Consider the following 23,185-nt stretch of genomic DNA (forward strand, 5'->3'; position numbering starts at 1 on the left):
AAAATAAATTACATATTTCATATTTCTTTTAACTTAACGAAAACGAACCGGAACTATATTCATTGAAAAAAAAATCAGAATGAGCATAGCTTTCAATGTCAAAGTTGGTCATAAAGCTTGTAGATCACCCTGAATATATTTCAATCAAAAATGAAATAAAAACCTTGAAAGGAAACCATTCATAAAATGAGAATTCAATATGCACCGTTATACTCGCAAAATCCACAGTATGCAATCAAATCGATGAAAAAGGGAATAGGTTTTCATTCAAGTTTTAATTTCCGTTTCTGAAGAGCTCTCGACGCATTGATTATCGGAGGAAATCAATTCTACAAAGTAGTCGGTTTTATCATTTATTTCCCAAATGGTGGTCCTGGAAAGTGAATGAGAACGTTCTCTAGGAAATTCATCGGCTTCTCATTTCCCTGGAATTCTAGAATTCTGGAATACAGACTGAAAGAATCATCTTGTAACTGGGGTAGATAAATCATTCGTTAATAGCGACACATAATAATAGGGAAAGTTTGGGGCTTTTGGTTGGTCGTTCATTCAAACATAACGCCCTTGGAGACCACATAACTGTATATACACTCACCGCCAAAAAAATTCGACCACCTAAAATTTTGCTGAAGTTCGTTGACCAAAAACATTCGTAATTGCGCATCGATTTCCATTGTTTCTACGCCAAATTGAAGATAAATTCTTTGGTATTGAATCAAACTCAAGAAAAAATATCCAAAAATGTTGATAGTTTCTTTATACAGGGTGAAGAAAAAAACTATATTCGCGTCCAATTTATTTACACCCTGTGGAATAGTTATAGATTTTGTGACGAAATAATAAAATGTTCTTTCAAATTCGGAAAACGAGTGCTCGCAAAAGGGTAAAATTTGATCATCAATTCTATGTTTGGAGAAAATATACCCTACTTTATTGGGTTCAAATTATTCAACTTCAGATTACTTCTGAATGGTGGTTATTCTTGGATTCATGAATATAAAACATTTGGACATAATAAGTCCTACATGCATCAACCTTTATCCTGTACCACAAAAATTTTTGGTTTTGTCGGCATTTACACATTTGCGCCATTGCTTTTTTAAGAGTAAAAATAATTTTTGAAATAAGATTACATTACCCTCGATATAACATTATCTATTATTATAATTATTCCATAACATCCTGAAGATTAAAAAATATTTCAATAATCAGTATCATCAATCATGTATAATCAATATTTTTCCTACCTACCTGAAACTCAAAAAATTTCACTTTTTCATTTTTTGCATATTTAATTCTGTGAAACATCCATTCTTCAATGTGTTATCGATCGAGAAGTTGAAAATTATACATATGGATTTCAGTTCTCTTCAACAGAGCACACCTAATTTCTGCTCTTTATACTCAACTGAATCAAACAGAAATGTGCCTGGCAGAATGTGAGTTGGTTCTCCATTGTTGATTTATGTACGTACGTAAATGCTGGGCAATTTGCATTCATCATTGAGCTCCACTTAATTTCTTCACAGACTACTTTCATGTCCATTCAAGTTTGTTCGCCAATACTGTTCGTGAAATTTTCAACTGATGTATCTCAAGCACACCAACAAATATCAAAGATACTTGAATTCAGGCTTCAATTCAGGAATACATGCAGAGATGAAAAATTACTCATCTTGCCTGATATTTTCAATTTCAAAATTTCAATAGATTTGAATTGAAGAAAAAAATTAAAGCAATTGAACAATAATAGCAACTAATCATCTTTAAGAAATAATTTTTCGCTCAAGATGCTGAAAGAGAAATTTAAAATCGCGAGTAGCTCACTACGCAGCTACTATCATTTTAAACAACATTATTTTAAACTACACACCGAAAATAAAAGTAAAAATTATTTCAGAATTTTTTGAGGTAAAGCATTTGAAAATTTGTAGCTTTTCCTGAACTTCCTTAATAATTTTCGATTGCCGAATTTGCGTGAAATTTGCAACAATAATACTGAGTTCAATGAAATTGTCCGTACATTTTCCTTTCCCTTTAAAGCAACAATTCAATATCGGAAGTAATCAATGCTGGTAATCCTACAAAGCTATAAATTTTATGGTTAGATTCAATCTCAGAAGTGTTCGTCAAGCTCACAGTGACAACTCTCAAATTAACAGTCCATAAAATCAGTTTTATAACTCCTACCCATGTAGCTCAAAGCTATAAAAGGCCATGTCCAAGAATTATACCCCTTGCAAATAAATATTCAAGAGGATATCACTGGTTCAAGTGGCACGTTCTTCAAGTCAAAACTGATTTTTATCAATCTCGATTCTATACCAGATAGCTAATGTTGAGTAGTTGTTTTGATGTTAATAGCCGGACAAAAGGGCAACCCACACAGAAATTCTCGCAGAAAGGCCAGATGGGCAGCCAAAAATTAGTCGCTCTTGGTATTACGCCATACGTCAGATATCGTGATATATTTTGAGACAGATTGAGAGCATCTGCTGGAACACAAAAGTTCTTCACCTGCCTACGGTGCATCGACGGTTGAATGTAGGATTTATGTTGGGGATCTTCAATCGATGGTTTAAGGTCTTGTCCTCTCTTACAAGACTAAAATGAGGGTGTTGTCATCGACAATACTGACAATTCCATCTTTTGTGAAATACAACTGATAAGAATGAGGAAGTAAGTGCAGGCAATGAATTAGTGTTTGGGCTTGAATGTTGAATTGTATTCTACAGCCTCGACAATACCATGTAACTATCAGAGGGAATAATTAAAATGTTTCCAATTTTATCGTGGACTAGCTGAACTTCTTTTCACTGTTACGCAATCTGATTCTTCTAATTCAGAATTTGATTCATTGTCTCACTAGGTATAAATGTTGAAGTTCGATTTACAGGGTTAGGACTATTGCAATAAGTCGACCAATTTGGACTAAGCCAACGTTTCGTTTATACACTGTGTTCGTAAAGTATGCAACAAATTCATTTTTAGCTAAACAGACCATATTAAGAAATAATCCTGAAACACGTCGATTTTAATTTTAATTTACCGTATTTTGAGATAATAATCTAATATACAGGGTGAATTACTTTCGAGTAATGACGTCATCGTCATTCTTTTTAAATGGAACACCCCCATTTTGTCTCAATTTTCCGATTACTCTAGCTGAGCTGATTGCTGATTCCAAAAATGTATCACATTTCAATTGGTACAGGGTGGACAAAAATACAATAGTTTTGTGTGTGCTCATAAAGTAACGCGTAACATTCTTTATTAGTTAAATTAACAATATTATCAAAAATACTTATTGTCTAGCGGTAATTGGTTTGAATGTGACACCCTGTAGTTTCTTACATTTTTAGATTAATAAAAATTTCAAAAATAAGAAATAATTTCTTTCATATTCTGTCTGCTAGACCACAAGCACCAATCATGTTTGGAAACAGCTCATTTTTAATAATCTAAAAATGTGATAAACTACAGGGTGTTACATTCGAACCAATTGCAGCTAGACAATAAGTATTTTTGATAATATTGTTAATTTAACTAATAAAGAATGTTACGCGTTACTTTATGAGCACACACAAAACTATTGTATTTTTGTCCACCCTGTACCAATTGGAATCAACATGTGATACATTTTTGGAATCAGCTCAGCTAGAGTAATCGGAAAATTGAGACAAAATGGGGTGTTCCAATAAAAAAAAATTATGGTGACGTCATTACTCGAAAGTATTTCACCATGTATATTAGATTATTATTTTGAAATACGGTAAATTAAAATCAAAAATCGACGTGTTTCAGGATTATTCCTTAATATGGTCTGTTCAGCTAAAAATGAATTTGTTCCATACTTTACGGACACAGTGTATATTAAGACTTTATCAAGGATATAGAGGAAGCAAACAAAATAGGTATAAGTTGGAGTTACACATATGTATAAATAAAAGGTAACAGAGTAGAAATTTAAAATATTTACTTACCAAGTTCATTTAGTCGAATGCGGATGAATTAATCTGAGTACAGAGAATATTGGAAATATACAGTTAAACTTTATTAAATGTATAAAAACTAAGACAGAATGGCATAAATAGATACTAAAAAATATTTGTATCAATTTGCAACCACCGTCGAAACAAACTGTTAAATGAGTAATGTTCTGATTTTCATACAGTATGAAAATCAATACATTGAGTTTTCGATAATTTTCGAATTTTAATTCGAAAATACATACATTTCTGTATGATGAGGCTGTGATATATGGAACCAGCGTAAGAAAACTGGATCAATCGCTAGCTATAACTAACTGCATTAACGATTTTCCGAAGACTGCATGCATCTATTTATAGCAATGATAACGAGTATCGCCCAAATCCAATTACGATGATCATATAACGACCCCTAAAATAACGTTAGGGTAATGAGCATGTTGATACTGTTGACTGATCGATGATCCCTATGATTAATTAAGTATCGAGTGCTCTACTAGTTCAATTTACCCATATGACGTCAAATGAAAAAAATTAATAAACTTGTCATATGTTGTGATCGCGGGTAAAAAGATATTAGTCATATCATAACATAACAGGGCTTGTTTTGAGGACAGATGCGAAAAAGTGTGTATCCGATTCAAAATTCATAACAATTTATAATTTTACATCGTAGATACAAGATACCTCATATTGCAATCATTATTTGCCGCAGTGACACTTTATTTTTTTGATTAATTAATCAATGCGAGTATTTTGACTTTGTGATATAGGTATTCCTTTTCATTCGAGAATCAATGAGGATTCTCATTATAGTTAGGTACGCTTGATATGCTTGAACCACTAATTGAGTTACCAAAATATCTACTGATATCCAATGACTTTTTCTTCTTCTTGTAGAGAGATTTGTCTTTCGCTTCAAAATAGGCCTCAGTTTCGGCAATTACTTCTTCATTGGCGGTGAATTTCTTTTTAGCGATCATTCTTTTGAACAGGAAAAAGTCGCTCGGAGCCAGATCTGGCGAATACGGTGGATGCAGAAGCAATTCGAATCCTAATTCTTACAATTTTGCCATTGTTCTCATTGATTTGTGATACGGCGCAATGTCTTGATGAAACAGAACCTTTTTTTCTTCAAATGGGGCCGTTTTTTTACGATTTCATCCTTTAAACGATCCAATAACGCCATATAATAATCGCTGTTGATGGTATGACCTTTTGGAGGTAATCAATGAATATTATACCTTGCGCATCTCAGAATACTATGCCATAACCTTGCCAGCTGACTGTTGTGATTTTTCTCGCTTTGGAATCGGTTCATTGTGTGCAGTCCACTCAGCTGACTGTCGATTGTACTTCGGAGTGAAATGATGGAGCCATGTTTCATCCATTGTCACATATCGACGCAAAAATTCAGATTTATTGCTCTTAAACAGCTTCAAACACTGCTCAGAATCATTAACACGTTGTTGCTTTTGATCGATTTTGAGCTCGCGATTTCGCACATAGCTTTCTCATGTACAAGTATTCGTGAATGATATAATTGTAAACGTTCAGATTATATCTTCACAATATCTGCTATCTCGATCAACTCCACTTTACGGTCATTCAAAATTATTTTGTGAATTTTTTTTCCACTGCGTTCGCCGTCTTCGGTGCTCATTTCAACAGGTTCAAACTTAGCATACCAATCAATTATGATTGATTTTCCTGGCGCAGACCCCGGAAAATCTTTTTTTCCATCTTTTTTCAAATAAGAAAAGTAGCTACACTCACAACGCAATATCTCACAAACAAATGGTCGAACGGCTGTCAAATTTTGACATGTATCGTTTGAAGTTGATACTAACTAAAAATCATATGGATTTAATACTAGCACCGCCATCTGTGCATCAGACCGGGGACTTTTCAATTGGCCTAATATGCTTCTTACAACTCTTGTACTTAATGTAAAGTTTCTGATTTTACCACAACGAAAGATTAACTATGGAAATCCTGACACAATATAAGTTGAAAACTTGTTTGAAGAAAACTATATGCACGCAGATTGGACAAAACAAAATTTGATTGAGAAATAATTACCTACACTGTCGGCAACTATATTCTCAGCAGAAACAGTTTAATCGCTGTTAGGAGTTGAGCTCAAAAATGTTATCATGGATCAGTGAAACGAGCCCCACCGTTTGGGAACACTTTTACTGAGAATGTTTCATGAAATAACAAAACGATGAATATCAATTTCAATTTAAAACATTCTCCTGTAATTCAGAATTCAATAGTAAAGCCATTCTCTCGGTTCGGCTTTCTTCATATATCGGAAGAAGCAAATATAAAGATGGATGATCTCTTCGCAAGTATGAACGCCAGTTCCACTAACTACACAACGCCTGAAAGTCTGTTTTTTTTCGTGCTTAATGTCAACAAATTCTGTGTTTGTAAAGACGTTCCCTGCTTCAGCCACTCCTCTCTCATTGAATATGCTTTTGCGCGCTTTTATACATTTCATGAGGCAGACGACTTCTTCTGGGAAACCGATGAAATTATTCCAGTCTAGTTTCGATATTTCCAGGGAACTCTCTTGAACACAGCAAGTTGAATCTTCATTTGATATATTGGACCACTGGAAGAGATCAATTCAATTCTTTATATTAAAAATATTTGAAAATGGAATTTGATTTTCAGGATTATAGAAACAAGTATTCAGTTGTTACAGTTTCGGTATATTTCTAGTAAAATCAAGGAAAATTTCGAAATATTCAAAATTAAACAAAATCTACAGTTTTCAAACTATACTGAGTGAAGTTAGAATGACCCTCTATGAAATTAAATGTTTTAATAACTTTATGATATAATTTTTCTCATACTGCGTTTTCCAATGAGAAGTTTTATTTTCATATTTAAAAAGAAACAGTATATTTTAAGGGAAGTGAATAGATGTTTATTTCATTGTGAGAAGAAAGGTAGGTCATTCAAGATGGAAAACGATATGAGCCAAATGGCAGCCACGGCTATAGTCCAACTTTAAGGTATTGAATCGATTGATTGGAGTATTGGAATATACATTATCTTTCTCGTGTCCCCACAAAAAAATAGTCATCTCAATATCTGCATGGACAATTTGGATCACTTATCCATTGTTTGTGTGGCACATATTGCCGTCTTGTTGAAAATAAGAAGAGCACTTGGAAGAAACTCCCACTATGAAATGCAAAACATATTTTTAATAATTTTCAGTATAATTTTTTTTTATATTGTCCAAGAAGAATAATGAACAATAAGTTTCTTTCAAGAACTGAATGTTTAACCCTTTCACATAACAATTCCGACATTGCGTATTTATATAATCTCAAGAATCGAATAAATAACCCTACACCGCACTGCTAAATAAAACAATCGAATACAATATTTTTCATCGCAATATCTTTTTACAAAATACATTTTTGAAAATTTCATTCGTTTTCCGGAAGGAATAATCAAAGATTCATTCCCCTGCTCAGAATGATTATTAAATTTTGTTTATTATATGATTTTTTTGAATGAGTGGAGATATCCAACGATTCAAGAGAATATAATTTGAATTTGCATTATGACTTCTTTAAAATCATCGCTTCGAGCTGCATGATCAATTCGTCAATAATAGTTGTATACAGGCTCACCATGAAAAGTGATACTTCTCCTCCTTATGAAATAATATACTATTTTTCTTCCTTTAATAATGTCTTTATGCAATACCTTTATGACAACTGCCGCTTCACGACACCAATAAAAATTTCACGAATTGAGTTATAAGTTTTTTAATTTTTACCCATTCCATCCATAAATACTTTTTAAATACCATTGGCTGAAGATATTTATAGGTGGTTAAATGGGAATATCTGGTATCTTCATTCGGAGGTTTTTCATAAAGAAACGCTGGGAAGGAAATAAAAGAATCATCCATCTCAATGAATTCAATTGAAACTATTCGGCAATAAATAAAAATTATTTTCATTCAGATCGTACCTTCGATACAACAGGCTTACATCTGCTATAATTCTCCCCACAGGGATCACAGGTTTCTGTTGATAGATTAGATGTCATACATTCCAACATCATATTTCTTATGGGTCCAGAAAGAATGAAGTGTTTTTCGTTGGAAAAAATATTAATAACGTTCAAGTAGATACTGCCATTCTCAATGTGTTCTTTCTTGTCGCATTTACACTTCAAATAACATAACAACGAACTATCATTAGATTTTCCAGATGAAACTGGCTTTGAATTAAGCCAATCCATTTCCATCTCAAATATCATCTCTTTTTCACCCTAAAAAATATGTATTGCTGATACCATAGAATATTTCACAATCGAATTTTTTGCCGTGAACGAAAAAATATACCTTTACTAAAACCATCATAAGTATCATAAATGTGACGATATGAGGATGAAACATTTTGTCGACAATGATTCAGTTCGAATTTTCAATAGAATAAAAGGATTTTTATTAGAGGATGCAAGCGATTACATCAAAATTATATGATTGAAGCATATGATAAAAGTGATTTGAATCAACAGTACCCAACAATGATAAACAAATTAAATCCGTTGTATATAAGGTTTTCTACTAAGAGGTTTCATTTGGAATTTCCCGCTAGATAGCGGCAGCTGTCACCTTTTGAGGCTGTCATTATTTGACATTTGACAAGTAAAAACTACGCCATAACTAAAACGCTTCAAGAACGCAGTGAAATTATCGCTCAAGATCAACTGTCATACTATTGCTGCTGTAGCCCGGACTTAGTCGATTCCTCGTCGATCTTGGGAATATTCCATAAACGGAAATACTTCGTATTTTGTATAAAGACTTAGGTCTTAACGTTAATTTATAATTCCCGACAAGGCGGCACTACGTGTCATACGAACAACGTGATTACAATTGGCCACCGAGATCTTGGGATTTAACGTATTCATATTTTTTTCTTTGGAGCCACGTGAAAGTTAAAGTTTATGCCAGATTCCGATATGGTTTTCTTTTAGTCAATTGAGGCTATCGAATATTACACATGGATCTTGTTCATCCTAAACTTTTCTGCATTAGGTATGTACCTGCCAATTGAAAAGTCCCCGGTCTACCATAGTAAAACACATTTTTTTGGGAAAATTCTATTATATTATTCGACATACTTTCCTTCGAGGGCGATACAGCGATTATAGCGATCTTCCAAATTTTCGATAGCATTTTTGTAGTACGATTTGTCTTTCGCTTCAAAATAGGCCTCAGTTTCGGCGATTACTTCTTCATTGGCGCTAAATTTCTCTCCAACAAGCATTCTTCTGAGATCTAAGAACAGGAAAAAGTCGCTGGGGCCAGATCTGGCGAATACGGTAGATGCAGAAGCAATTCGAAGCCCAATTCATGCAATTTTGCCCTTGTTTTTATTGATTTGTGACACGGCGCATTGTCTTGATGAAGCAGCACCTTTTTTTTCTTCAAATGGGGCCGTTTTTTAACGATTTCATCCTGTAAACGATCCAATAACGCTATAAAATAATCGCTCACTTTTGTGTTTTACTCGCTTTGGGTTCGGTTCATCGTGTGCAGTCCACTCAGCTGACTGGCGATTGGACTCCGGAGTGAAGTGATGAAGCCATGTTTAATCCATTGTCACATATCGACTCATAAATTCAGGTTTATTGCACTGAAACAGCATCAAACACTGCTCAGGATCATTAACACGTTGTTGCTTTTGATCGATTGTGAGCTCGCGCGGCACCCATTTCGCACACAGGTTTGTCATGTACAAATATTCCTGAATGATATGATGTACACGTTCAGATGATATCTTCACAATGTCTGCTATGTCAACCAACTCCACTTAACGGTCATTCAAAATTATTTTGTGAACTTTTTGATTCTTTCGTCGGTGACAGCCTCTTTTGGGCGTCCACTGCGTTCGCCGTCTTCGGTGCTCAGTTCGTTATATTTAAACATTTCATACCAATCAATGATGGTTGATTTTCTTGGTGCGGACTCCAGAAACTCTTCATCAAGTCAAGATTTTGATTCAACTGTATTTTTCCTTTAAAAAGCAAAATCTTATCAGCACACGAAATTCTTTTTCTCCACCTTTTTCAAATAACAAAAGTAGCTACACTCACATCGCAATATCTCAAAAACTAATGGTCGGACTGCTGTCAAATTTTGACACGTATCGTTTGAAGGTTGGTACATACTTACTAAAAATCATATGTATTCAATACTAGCACCGCCATCTGTGCATCAGGCCGGGGACTTTTCAATTGACCTAATATGTGTCCTTTCACGTAGATTATTGAAAAAAATTACATAGTTTCATGGATTCAGGAACGATCTGCGATTTAAACGTTATTTATTCTATCAACTGATTATATGGACCTCAAAGTCGTACCTAATAAGAAATTAACATTTCTTTTTTAGCCAAAAACTTATGATGATTATTGATATTCATAAAACTCTATATAGGATTTAAAACTATTTTGACCTTAATGCAACGTTTATGATATGTATTTTAAGGCAAAACTGCGAAATAAAATAAGATTAAACAAATTTTACTGACCTCAACTTCAAAATTCTGAGGATTATAAATAGCAGTCACAAATTAAATATTTCTCTATTCAATATCCCTGTCATTCAATGTAGGAAAATTATATCAACCACAATCCAGATTCGATTAGGAAGTTCAGAATTCAATCAAATTCAATCCACAATTCCCTGTATTCATTTTCAGATTTCACTCCCTAACATTTATTTTCTCACCCCATTCAAATTAAAGCGAAAATCTCGATAAATTCTTCCCAATCCAGTTGAGCCATTCACGTCCAAAGGTTATTGTTGAAGTGTTCGAATCCAAGACAATTTCATGGTCTAATGGACATCCCGATAATCCTCAAATAATGAGGGAATGCGAAACGGATGGCTTCCCATGGGCGAGAATCGCAAAAAAAAAAAATTCTTCCAGTTTGCCAACGTGTTTGATGTTTGAGCTTCCCCGTCTTGACCAAATCCAGGAAGTGATCAGTGAATACGAGTTCCGTGAAACTTGCTCTCTTCAATAATGACACATTTCTACTACTGGTTACCTTCGGAAGGGGTTGGATGTAAACGGTTATTTAATACCCGCAAATAACATGCTACTGTAAGGATATTCCCATTTCTATCTTGATTGGGATTGCGACTGCAAAGAGAACAACTTCTCATGAGAAAAGGGATTTGAAAAGGGTTCTGTTTCGTGTTGCACAGTATTGCTTCATATTCACTCTGAATTCGTATTGTTTTCACTCTTCAGAATTAGTTTTGTTCGTTTCCTATCAATCTTCTACTGAATACCTTCATTTTGATAGTGAGAAAAAACGAGTACTTATATTTTGAAAGAAATCAATGGATGTTTATTTTATTGTAAAGAGAAAGGAATGCTATTTATTATGGAATATTTCCCTCCTGTCAAAAATTCTATGTTTATGGAGAACAATTATCGAAAATTACAGCGAATATTTCCCTCCTGTCAAAAATTCTGTATATGGAGAACAATTATCGAAAATTACAGCGATAATTGCATTGTAGGAAGCGAAACAGCCCTGCGCTAATTGCACTGTTCATAGATGCAACATTTCTGTGCATCTTACACAGTTCGAATCTATGGCAATTCCATTCTACATCAGTTTGACAAGTAATGTAACAGTTTATTCGGGAAATATTCCCCCGAATTACACTCGTGCATCAGAATAACCGGATAATTTCGCATTCCAGCGTGTTTTCTTTGAAAAACTGCATTCGGTCATTTTCATTTTTGGAGAAAGAGATGCAGCTTTCATGACAACACGCTGTCATGCAAAATTATCGGTAATTTTTATGCACTTGTGCAATTACTTACGAAAATTCGGTTTCTTGAGCAGGAAGTACTGCTTTATCGACCAAAAATATTTTCAGCGCTGCATTTTTGACGCTTATATAAAAAAAACTAACAACTTTGATATCTCAAATAGAACATCCTGTATGTTATTACTTTTTTCGTTTTGCCGTTGTTAGGGTTTCACGGCTTGGCTTGATTTTCAAGCTATTTGGCTTGAGATCAACTTGATTTCAAGCCAAGCTCAAGTCAAGTAGTAGTTTTTCAATCTCGAGTCAAGTCAAGTATTTATATATCAAGTACTTGAATCATATCAAGCTACTGGATTTTAAGCAGTTTCATTGTGTAGTGTCACATCAATGAAGAAATGAGAAGGAAACTTATTGTATAAAAGAACCGAAAATATCAACTTTTTTTAAAATAAAAAATTATAAAAATAAATAAATGATGAAAAATAATAAAAAAATGAAGTTGCTCAATATTGAGAAACCTCCAGGCTTTGTTTGATTTCATAATTTTCCATCCAGGATATAAGACACATGAGGTATCTTAAAAAAAAAACAATGCTTATCTTATATAGATTTATCGCCTAACCTATTGCGGGTTTTTGTAACTGTAAGAGCAGCTCTGGAAAATTGTCTTTCAACAGGAACTGAAGATGCTGGCATTGATAAAAAATCATTGGCCATTTAGGCCAAATTTGGTGAGAAACTATCAAAATCTACCAATAGATTTCATAGAAATGTGAAAAAACTACTAATAAAGTCACACTGGCGGATGCTTCAGTCTTTCGGCGCTCGAGGAATCCCTTTTTTTAGTCTAAGCTCGAACGAAATAGCAGAAATATATACCGTGTGACGAGTGCATATCAAGCTCAAGTAATATCGAGTAGCTTGATATTAAGTCAAGCAATAAATATCTAAATCAAGTCAAGTTCAAGTGTGTACTCTTTCCGATCTTGATTTTTAAGTCAAGTAGTTGGTTAAAATGTCAAGCTACTTGGCTTGATGCTTGATGAATCCCTAGCCGTAGTCTCTCGATTATTTATGTATTAACTTCCTTGTTTCTATTTCGAGTAAGTTCGAATAGTGTTAGTTATATTAGTATAATTATTCAAGTTTTTTCTGATTAGCTTTTAAAGGAGTTAGAAGTAAAGGGTTATTTTATACAAATAGTATACTACTGTCCATATATTTAATTTTCTATAATGATAGAGCGACTGCAATGTGAGCCATTTCTCATGAGAAAAACGATTTGCGTCAATGGAAAGGGTATTGTATCGTGTTGTAGAATATTGCCCCTTCTTCACTGCGGAATTTAATTGTTTTACATTGTTTCGGATTTCGAACAATGAAATCAATAACGAACTAAATAGAGGATATTCCAGTGTATTTAACTCTACTCCCCCGAGAACTCATAAGGAATTAGTTATTGATTTTGTCCTATTGAAGCTACACTCTAAAACTGAGAACATTTCATATTGTTTTCCAAGAAAAATATTGCGAATAAAAAAATACATAAGTTTCCATGAATTTCAGTTGAAATATAATTAATTAATGTATACCTATTTTTAATGGTATATCACTAACGATCTAATTAAAATCCGATTAAAATTAATATGAAAGGTTTTTCAATAAGAGGTTTCATTTTAAATAGGCTGATATATGTGCAGATGTCACTTTTGAAGTCATTATCTTTTGACTTTTGACGAATCAACGCCATTTCTAAAAATGATAAGATACGCGCTTCAACAACACAATAAAATTGTAAATTGAGTCGTCGTGAAGCACGTTTTCCATCGGCAATAGTGAAATTGGGGGAAAAATTTGAAGTTTGTGATGTGAACAGGGCCGCCGGCGCCGCCAGGACCGGCACACCGGACATTTTGCCGGGCGCCAAATTGTAGGACGCAAAGTCTGTAAGTAAAACAAGACACAATTTTCGACACAAAAATATTATCTTAAATTATCTTAAAAATACTATTCTTTTAAGTAAATTAAAAAAGAGCGCACTCAAATAGTTATGAAAATACAAAATACTACTGGAATGCGCCTCTAAGAACTGCGTCATCTCTTTACTAAAAATATTTTCAAATAATTAAGGGCGATTTTCGATGAAATCGACAAAACGTCCTATGACCAATTAGACAAATTTATTTTGAGTTCAAAAATATGATTTGAAAAGATGCCTGAGAAGATAACAGAAACTCCTTCAAAAAATTTAAAGAGCCCGCAAAAAACAGAATTCTGGGGCTCAGATAAACATATATTACTCATTAAATCGAATAACTAAGAAATACGCAGTATTAAATGGTTGTACAGGGCCCTCAGCGTCCGAAAACAATTTTTTCTGGTAAATAACAAAACATACGAAATCAATTCAACGCCCAAGATGAGAATGAGGAAGAAGATAATACTCCGATGACCAAGTAGGTTCCATTGCCTGTTATGAATTAACTATGTATTAAGCCAGATGAATTAGTAAAAACAGGGCGGCGAAATTTTATTTTGCTGGGGCACCAAAATATCTGGAGGTGGACTTGGATGTGAAGAATCGAAACCGTGTGCTTCGCTCAAGAACAACTGAGAATGTTGCTGCTTTAGCTCATAGTGTTAACGAAAAAAAAAATGATCGAAATTGGAGGATGTGAACCTTTCAACTCTTGGTGCCACGTGAAAAATAAGGTTTTATCAATGCTTCACAATCGATTCAAGACCTTAAAGATGGAATTCGTGAAGTTATCGAGGACATACATTCTCAAATGTGCGATGTGATCTTTGAAAATTTTATGAATTTTAAATATAGTCGATGAAATATCCTTTTTGAGAACCCTTTATATTTATCATGGAATCGGACCAGACCTATGTATCAAATATGTACCAAGAAGTATTCCTATCAAAATGAAATGTGGAAAATTCTTTTTTCATTTTCAGAGACTGTGAATAGTGAAACATCTCCACAAGGCGTTTTATGTATGATGCTCATTATGTAGCTATTTATTCTGACTGTCCTGAATATTATTACCACTGAGTGAGATTTATTCTTATTCCAAACGAATTTACAGTGTTGTTGCTCACTATTTATCGTAGTTATAATAGATTTCCGTGTAATCATAATAAACGTCCTGTTCACGGGTGAATGTTCTCCATTACGCGGTAGGATAGAAATGGACTAATCCAGTTGATAGATTGACAACATTTGCGATTCTCCAGATCGTTTATTCTGCATTACTTTTAATCCTCAAGAGAAGTTATTTTATTATAAGTGCAACGTATATTCGCGACATTAACGTCCGATTGAAACAATTATTCGAACAGAAATTAAGAAAAGATCTCATATTATATTATATATAAAATATAAATTCCAAATATGGAAATAATTTATTTCAAATATTATTTTGAAAGATTTCACTGGCAATACATTTCTTGTGAAATAATTTCAAAGATAAAAGATTTTTTCTTTTCTCTTCAACATAAAGGATGTTCCAATCAGGTCTTCAGGATTTAGTGAAATAATATATCGTCGGTTTATTGCCAAAACAAGATAAGTACATTTTTATCATTTTTGCGTTAAGTGCATTTTCGTAAGCAAATTATCCTGATTTCTGGCATTAATTATTATATTCACAGCATCACAATCAACGTAATTTTTTCACTTATTAAAAGGTTTTCTATCATGAAGTTGTTTTATTGGAGGCAGAAGCTTTCAAACCTCATTCACACAAAATTAACAAAATGTTACTTATTTGTAGTAGGTAGCAGTAGGTAAGCCGACGATATGTAAACACGAATACCAAGATATTTACTGGTTAATCCTCTTTAGGATAAATTTAAAGCCGATATTAGTCAAACTTTCTTTTCTTTCGTAGGTTAGGTTATTCTGAAATTAACATATGTCTATGGAAACAACAGCGAAATTTTATGTCATCGCTAGTTGAAACATGTGAATTATCCAACAAAGTAGATAACACATTCTAAATTGTGGAAACGTCACGTGTGTTATTTATTTCCTTTTTTATTCAGTTATAAATTGAAATGTGTAATATTTCTTTCGAGCTTCATCTTCATAGCGAGACCAGAACCATAAAAAATTCAGAAGAATATCGAAAAAAAGCCTAATATTTCAGAGACAACATAACTGAGTTGAGATTCTGCAAGGGAACTGTATGCAAATATTTATGTTTTTCATAGGAAATGAAAGCGCAATATCGTAAAAAATGAGGAAAACAATTACTCGAATCAAGAACTTTTTAGTGCCTATTCATTCATGTGCCAATTGCAACCTTGGATATACCTATAAGCAGTTCTGCTCTGTGGTCTCCAAGGAAGCAATTGTCGCATGAAAGATCGAGCGGTCAGAAGGTCCTAACATCATATAAGTGCTTTCCTCATTTTATTCGTTATTTTGAATTGTATACAGGTGTTAGTGAATAAGTACGACAAACTCATTGGGCTGATTTTGCATGAAAATATTAGGCATATTTTTTTTCGCATTTGCTTCGTATTCTGAGATGAAGCGTTTTTCTTAAAAGCTATTTAGTTTTTACTCTGAAACCAGTCGGGATATTCATATGAAATTTAGTAGTTATTTAGCATTTTTATTGACATGCAATTAAGAATTGTATGTTGATCATTAGCGCGCGCACACAAGTCGTTTTTTGAAGAAAAATGGAACGCCACTGAGATATTCCAAGCTGAAAATCATTAGTGAATTCCTCTTTCAATTTATGACAAAAAATCTCTAATTTATTTTTTTGTGTTTATACAAAAAAAAATTAAACATCTCAAAGCGTGTTTTTCATTTCTTTAAAAAAGTATCTATTATTGAAAAGTTTTTAATAATGTATATAAGTTCAGGTGCTTAACTTTTGCATAAAAAGGCGGCTTATACGAAAAAAAGGAATGATAAATGTTTTGTCACAAATTGAACGACCAAGTCAAAATCGATTTTTTGTTCGAAATATCCCAGTGGCGTACCTTTTTTTTTCAGAAACTTGAGAGCCTTCTTAAAGAAGAAGGAGAAATGAATAGTTAGTTTTCAAGAAAAACACCGAGTATCTTAGAATACGAAGCATTAAAAAAAAATTATATAGTTCATACTGTAGCACTTGTTCACTAACACTCTATACAGGGTGTTTCCTAAACATGCGGCAAAAATTCAGGGGGTTGTTCCTTGGACTATTTTAAGCATGTTTTGTCCTTGGATGATTTTTGAAAAACCTCTTTGTTTCGAAGATACAGGGCGAACAACATTTTTCATATTTTTAAAATTAATAATAGTTCAAATAAAAATGCGTACCGCACTGTGTTTACTAAGTAGGTACAATTTATTTTTAAATTTGTTTAACAACATTCCAATTACTAAAAACGGCCAGTTTTTTGACTAAAAATTGATAAGTGCAGATGGTAAAGGAATACAGATTAAACACGGTTTTCATTTGAATTCGTTTTGTGATGTATTAGCAATTAACATTTTATCTTTGACTATTATGAATCGCTATGCAGTCAATGAGGAGAAGATTGGATGCTTGTATGCTGGCTAGAGGTGGTCATTTTCAACAGTTTTTGTAGGTTGAGTTGAATTTTCATGTAATTTTTCATAATAAAATGTTATTATCTGAAATTTTGTTTCCCCTATATCTTCGAAACAAATAGGTTTTTCAAAAATCATCAAAGGACAAAATATTCTTAGAATAGTCCAAGGAACAACCCCCTGAACTTTTGCCGCATGTTTAGGAAACACCCTGTATATGAATAAGTAGATGTTCTCTGTGGAAATGTACTCAAAGGATTCAAAGATATATTTTCGGAATTATCAAATAAAAAATTGTTTGACAGGGATGATTTAAAGTACCGATTGATCCTTTACACCTTCACTTGAGAATCTACAAATAAATATTAGTGGCAAAGATAACAACCCTACCAAAATACCGACACTAACTCAATTCCTTTTGATGTGCGAATGCAGGAAGGTGTCAGCTTCCCCCACCTGGCGCCGCATGTCATCCTCATAAATTTCCCTCATCTCCGGAAAAAAAAGTAATAATAATCATACTAGCCGAGTAGCGAGTTAAAGAAAATACAACCTACACGAGGATTTTCAGCATTTTGTTTGACATATTTCATCCTATTTCAATACGTTTGGCTGTACCGGCGTTTTTATGTTTCCCCAGTTTATAGTTAGTCGACAAAGATGAAGCTGTGACTAAAAGCGGACCAGCTTGAAGAAGATGTGTACTAATTAGTTATATTGAAAGGTTTCATGTATTACGTCCCGAATATCCGGCTGTAGTTTCAAAATGTACAAATATTGAGTTACAACAATTTTTTGGGACCGCTGAAGCAGTTAATTGTGTCTGCTTTGAGAACCGACTGCAGCCAGCAACGTAGAGAAAGGTGAGGAGTAAGTACGTTAATTGGGCGACAAAACAATTATTCATCAAAATGGTTTATTCGTTAACATTTGTAAATGTTAGTTTTATTCACCGCAAGAGATTTAGTGGGTATTTTGCTACTCGACAACTCGACCACTGTAGGAGCAATATGTACAAATTTTCATTTTTTTAGGCAGAAATGAATTCTCATAGAACATAAAGGGTGTTTCACGAGAGCCATTGGTTAGAATATTTCAAAACAAGAGTCGAGAAAACACTTGATATTTTATAGTTAAGCTTTGTTGTTAGAGATGAAGGCTTGAAAAAACTTCATTCCAATACTAATTACTTTGGGGTTTTGCTTGAAAATTTCTGATTTTCTAGCTCAGATGACATACCAATGCTTCTCATCCGTTAGTTAAAAATTCAATTGAACATACAGGCTGTTTCGATTTCAAGCCATGACAAAAACCTCATAAATCATTTTTTTTTTCAAATGAGAACCCATTTTTTATCGGTCAGGTGGAACCAGGAGATTATGCACGCGGAATTGATTTTTGTGAAGGGTTTATAATGAAGTTCCAAAAAGATCGTGATTTCTTACGCAAAACATTTTGGACAGACGAGACAAAATTTTTTCAATGGGAAAATGATGCACTACGAAAAACCAAAGTGTGTCTTTAAGTTCTGACAGAAACAGAAATCCCATCAAATTTGTATGAAAAAACCAAAAGGTCGCAAAGCGATAGCTTCAGGCGTTCTAGAGTTATGGCCAAAAGAAGACACAATTTAGTTTTTCAGTGCATCAGTTGAAGAATATCTTTTTTCGTCCATAACTCCAAAACGCCTGAAGCTGTCGCTTTGCGACCTTTTGGTTTTTTCATACAAATTTGATGGGATTTCTGTTTCTGTCAGAACACAGACACAATTTGGTTTTCCGCAGTGCATCAGTTGAAGAATATCTTCTTTCGGCCATAACTTCAGAACGCCTGAAATTACCGCTTTGCGACCTTCAGGTGTTTTCATGCAAATTTGATGGAATTTCTGTTTGTGTTAAGAAAATCCTATCATTACATTTGAAATTTCGGAGTAAAATGAACAAAACAATGAACTTCTGACTTTGCGCCCCCTATCGAAAGCAGCAAAAACAAATTCATCATGACTATATTTTGTCCTCAATCAACAAGATATTATCTTTCAGACGAGATCTAATTTGCTCAAAAATATTGAGTCAAACTGAAGTTAGAGGCGTTTCAATCAGTCAGATTTGTCCCTTTCTCCTACCCTCATTTGATGTTGTAAAATCGAAAGTGACAATTCAAAATGATAGAGAATTTTCCAAGAATTACAATGATGATTTTTTTCTTCAACTTCATATGAAACATTTTCGAGTAAAATTCATTTTTCTACTCGACGGTAGCTATTACGCCCCTTAGCGGTAGAGGTATGAACTTCAAAACAATTTCCAGTGTGTTCTCTTGTACACTCTAGTGGTAAAATTTTTTACCGCAAGTCTCTACGATGAGTGGATCCTGAGATATAGCCGCTTACCTCGCTTATTTGCCCACCCTGTACAATGAAAATTTGAATGGTGCATCTAGAATTCTAGGAGAAAAAATAAAAATTTTCTGGATGATTTGCCACTCGATTGAGTCAATAATCGTTGGTTTCAAATGGATGCAGCCCAACTCATTAAAGTAGAGAAGTATATGCCGAGCTAAAGGCTTAATTTAAAGATCTTAGTGGGGAAAAGAGGTAAGTAACTTTCTTAGGCCTGCTCGATCACCGGAACTCACTACTTCAGATATTTATCTATGAGGTCGGATCAAGGAATTAATTTATAATGATCTCATTATGGATAACCGAACCTGAGAATTAAAATTGTTGCGACTTCCCACTTTCCATAGTTTGGACTCTGCTGAGATTCGTAGAACAACACAATTCGGTAGAGAACGTCTTTTGAAATACCTCGATAAAAATGGTGAACATATCGAACATTTATAATACAAATTTCACCATTAATGAATTGTTTTTTTCACCCTTACTCTTGCAAAAAAGTAATAAAAAATTCCTAAAAAAAAAATAAAGTTATTTTTAACGTGAAAATGGAGCCCTATTTGAAAATTGGTTTTGGAAAAATGTGCAAATGATATATTAAAGCAATGTAGAATTCAGTGAGTAGGTAATCTGATTATGTAAAAAACTGGTGTTACATTTAGAAAACGAAAGTTGTTATTATTTCCCGTGAAACCGGAAGTAGAAGGAATCTGAAGTTTCCTCCAAGAATTCATCTCTCCCAACAAAGCTTAATTATCAAATTTCGAGTGTTCATCTCAGCCTTTCTTTGAAATATTCTAACCAACGCTCTTCGTACCCTGAATAATATTCTTCTTGAAATATTATATGTTTTTTCCTCAATCGATTAGTAGATCAGTTTTTTCTCTTTTGTTCATTTGATAAAGGTGACCTAATGATGGAAATCTAAAATCCACACACGATACGATCAAATCTGACCACTAAACCTAAAGACCGAGATCTGATAAATGAAAACTTAACAATAATCCTGAATTTCACTACACATATTCAGTTCAGATCTTCAGATCGTCAAGTCGACAATTCTGAAAATGTTTCTAGATAAAAAGCAAAAATCCGCTGCAGCAATATTTAATTCTATTGCATAACAAAAAAATGAGGGCAGAACTAACGTGAAGTCGCAATTACACCCTTGGAGACCACTTAAATGGCATTTCAAGTGAATGAGCTCGCAAAAACTCCTCACTTCAAGTCAGTGCTTTCCCCATTTCTTTTCGTTATTTGTTCGATTTTTTGTTTTCATCGAAAAATTCTTTATTCTTTAAATTCATGCTGACGCGATCCACCTGAAATGTTTCGTGAAGCTTAAAATTGTTCAACATCTGACTACCATAATTCATGGGTATCGAATTTCTGAATTCCAAATTATCAGGAAAACTAAATTTGGAACCGACATATTCAGAGAACCCCTAGTCAGATTTTGCTCCGAACCTAGCAGTAAAATTTGAAGGTTTTAGGTCCTTCAGTTCTAGAGTAATCATGTTTACGGATGGTACAACGGACATAATGGAATTTGAGGACAAATTCGTCTAATTTTATCGTTCAATATCATTCTTGCTTCAAAATTTGAAAATTACAGTCAATGTGTCAAAATGATCGGTGAAATACATCAGTTCTGATCAACAGGGCCCCGATACTTTTATAGTAGTTGTTTTATTTTCTGACACATGGATTATGTTAATTGGTTTAATAATTTTTTCAGCGGTATTTTCTATTGACAATGTGTTGTTTAAAATGTAACTATTTAGTTTGTTTTGCCTTTATTTCTGTAAAATTATGTAGGTAACTACATAAAATTTCTTCAATGAATTTATCAACAGTTTTTTCTGCAATACTACCAACAAACTTTTTCATATGATTTATGCACTAAATATTCAATGTTTCTTATAAATAACTCTGAGGAACAGAACATCGCTAGAAAGACTCTTTCTATATGTGGAGCGCACTACGCTTCTTTTTAAATTGCTCCTAAAATATAAGCCCTCCACAGAACGATCTTGTAACACACACATAGTGACAGACAGACACGAAACCAAACATCTTCAAAATAATTTGAAATACATTTCGAAAGCAGAAATTTTTAAATCTGAAACAAAAATGTTTTTTCATACTAAAAGAAATCAAATAAAAAAAAGGAGGACAAACTGAGGTACCTTCCTTATTCGATATGGTAAAGAAGCGAATAAGAAATGAGAATAAGGTACAACCAAATTATCATGTTGTAGAATGTTACGATACTCTCATTACCCGAGGCACTCCCAAAAAAAAAAACATGTCCGGTATAGAAAAAATTTTCTTATTAATAAATCTTGAAAAGAATCATCGCCCCTTTTAAATCGCAAAAAAATGAGTTCCCCCATCCTCAGACCCACCTCTTTCATTGTCTAAGTCTTAGGGAGATTATTGAAATGAGGCAAAAAATCGCAGGGAAGAAACCGTCTTCCTATTGTATACTGATAATAGTTGTTAGATGCTAGTCCCCTAAAGTCACTATAAATTTCAGATGCTGGCTTTCTACTATTTGTTTTAGCTATTTATTTACCTGGAGGAATGTCTCCTATTCCACGATTAAAGGATGTATCTCTTTATGATAAAAGATATTCTCTTCATAGAAAGAATCGCGGTTCTGTATGACATTTTATCTTTCAAACTGTTTGGGGTCGTGGTGTTTTGTTACGACAATTTATTTATTTTCAATCTTTTGTAAATTCAGCTGGAAGCTATCATCGAAAGTATTTCTATTGTTTACATATATGAAATTTCAGAAATATCTGTTCCGCTCACAGGGCCTCTGCTGGGGATGCGTATCCCAGGGGTGGCTGGAACTTTGGCGCCCTAGACGACCGCCTAACCTATGGAGGTTAGGTTAGGCGGTCGCCTAGGGCGCCAAAATTCACGGGCAACATTTCAAGCTTGCTCAACAAAAAATCGATTTAGAGAAATCTAAAGTACTGAATGAGAATGTAATTCAGTCAGGAACAACAAGAAGGAATACAGACGAATTTAACCTTCAAAAGTGCCGCCTTATACTCATAAATATCTGAGATATTTATCCCCTCCATAGTAATTTTTTACGAATTATTGACGATAAAACGCATGCACTCATCAGACTTGTTGGCGTTCTCTTTGATGAACTTTGCTGATTTTTACTCTGTTTGTGGTGCAGCTCTTTAATGTTTCAGAATTAATTTTTATTTTGAATTCTCGAATCAGAATTTCTGATCACTCTTTAAATCAGTTCCGCTGGTTATATAAACTTACCGCACTAGGTCAGTCATCTAGCTCAGGGCAGGCGCGAGTAATAGAAGCGAAGAATTTTCCAGCAGCCTTGCTGAAATAGCATCAATAATATCATAACCTACCTC

At 33.7% G+C, this 23,185-nt stretch overlaps 2 protein-coding genes across 3 annotated transcripts in view; one reads left to right on the top strand and one right to left on the bottom strand.

Annotated features, from left to right (window-relative positions):
- LOC123674615 (paired mesoderm homeobox protein 2-like) overlaps positions 1-23,185 on the top strand; it is a 97,506-nt gene that overhangs the window by 50,176 nt on the left and 24,145 nt on the right. The window lies entirely within an intron of this gene.
- Positions 6,171-8,486, bottom strand: LOC123674616. The gene is made up of 3 exons (XM_045609550.1): positions 8,368-8,486; positions 7,992-8,294; positions 6,171-6,609 (listed from the first exon to the last, which is right to left on the bottom strand). The coding sequence occupies exons 1-3, from the start codon at positions 8,419-8,421 to the stop codon at positions 6,262-6,264; spliced, it is 705 nt and encodes a 234-aa protein (XP_045465506.1). The 5' UTR covers positions 8,422-8,486; the 3' UTR covers positions 6,171-6,261.

The sequence above is a fragment of the Harmonia axyridis genome, chromosome 3 (genome assembly GCF_914767665.1).
Source record: "Harmonia axyridis chromosome 3, icHarAxyr1.1, whole genome shotgun sequence".
In the NCBI taxonomy this organism is placed as follows: Eukaryota; Metazoa; Arthropoda; class Insecta; order Coleoptera; family Coccinellidae; genus Harmonia; species Harmonia axyridis.

What these genes read in the sequence shown, in the direction of transcription:
- LOC123674616 (XM_045609550.1), bottom strand. Translation starts at nt 8,421, where the DNA reads ATGTTTCATCCTCATATCGTCACATTTATGATACTTATGATGGTTTTA. An exon ending in TTATGATGGTTTTAGTAAAG is followed by an intron (nt 8,295 to 8,367) that starts GTATATTTTTTC and finishes CATATTTTTTAG; the next exon opens with GGTGAAAAAGAGATGATATT. An exon ending in GTAAGCCTGTTGTATCGAAG is followed by an intron (nt 6,610 to 7,991) that starts GTACGATCTGAA and finishes GATCTCTTCCAG; the next exon opens with TGGTCCAATATATCAAATGA.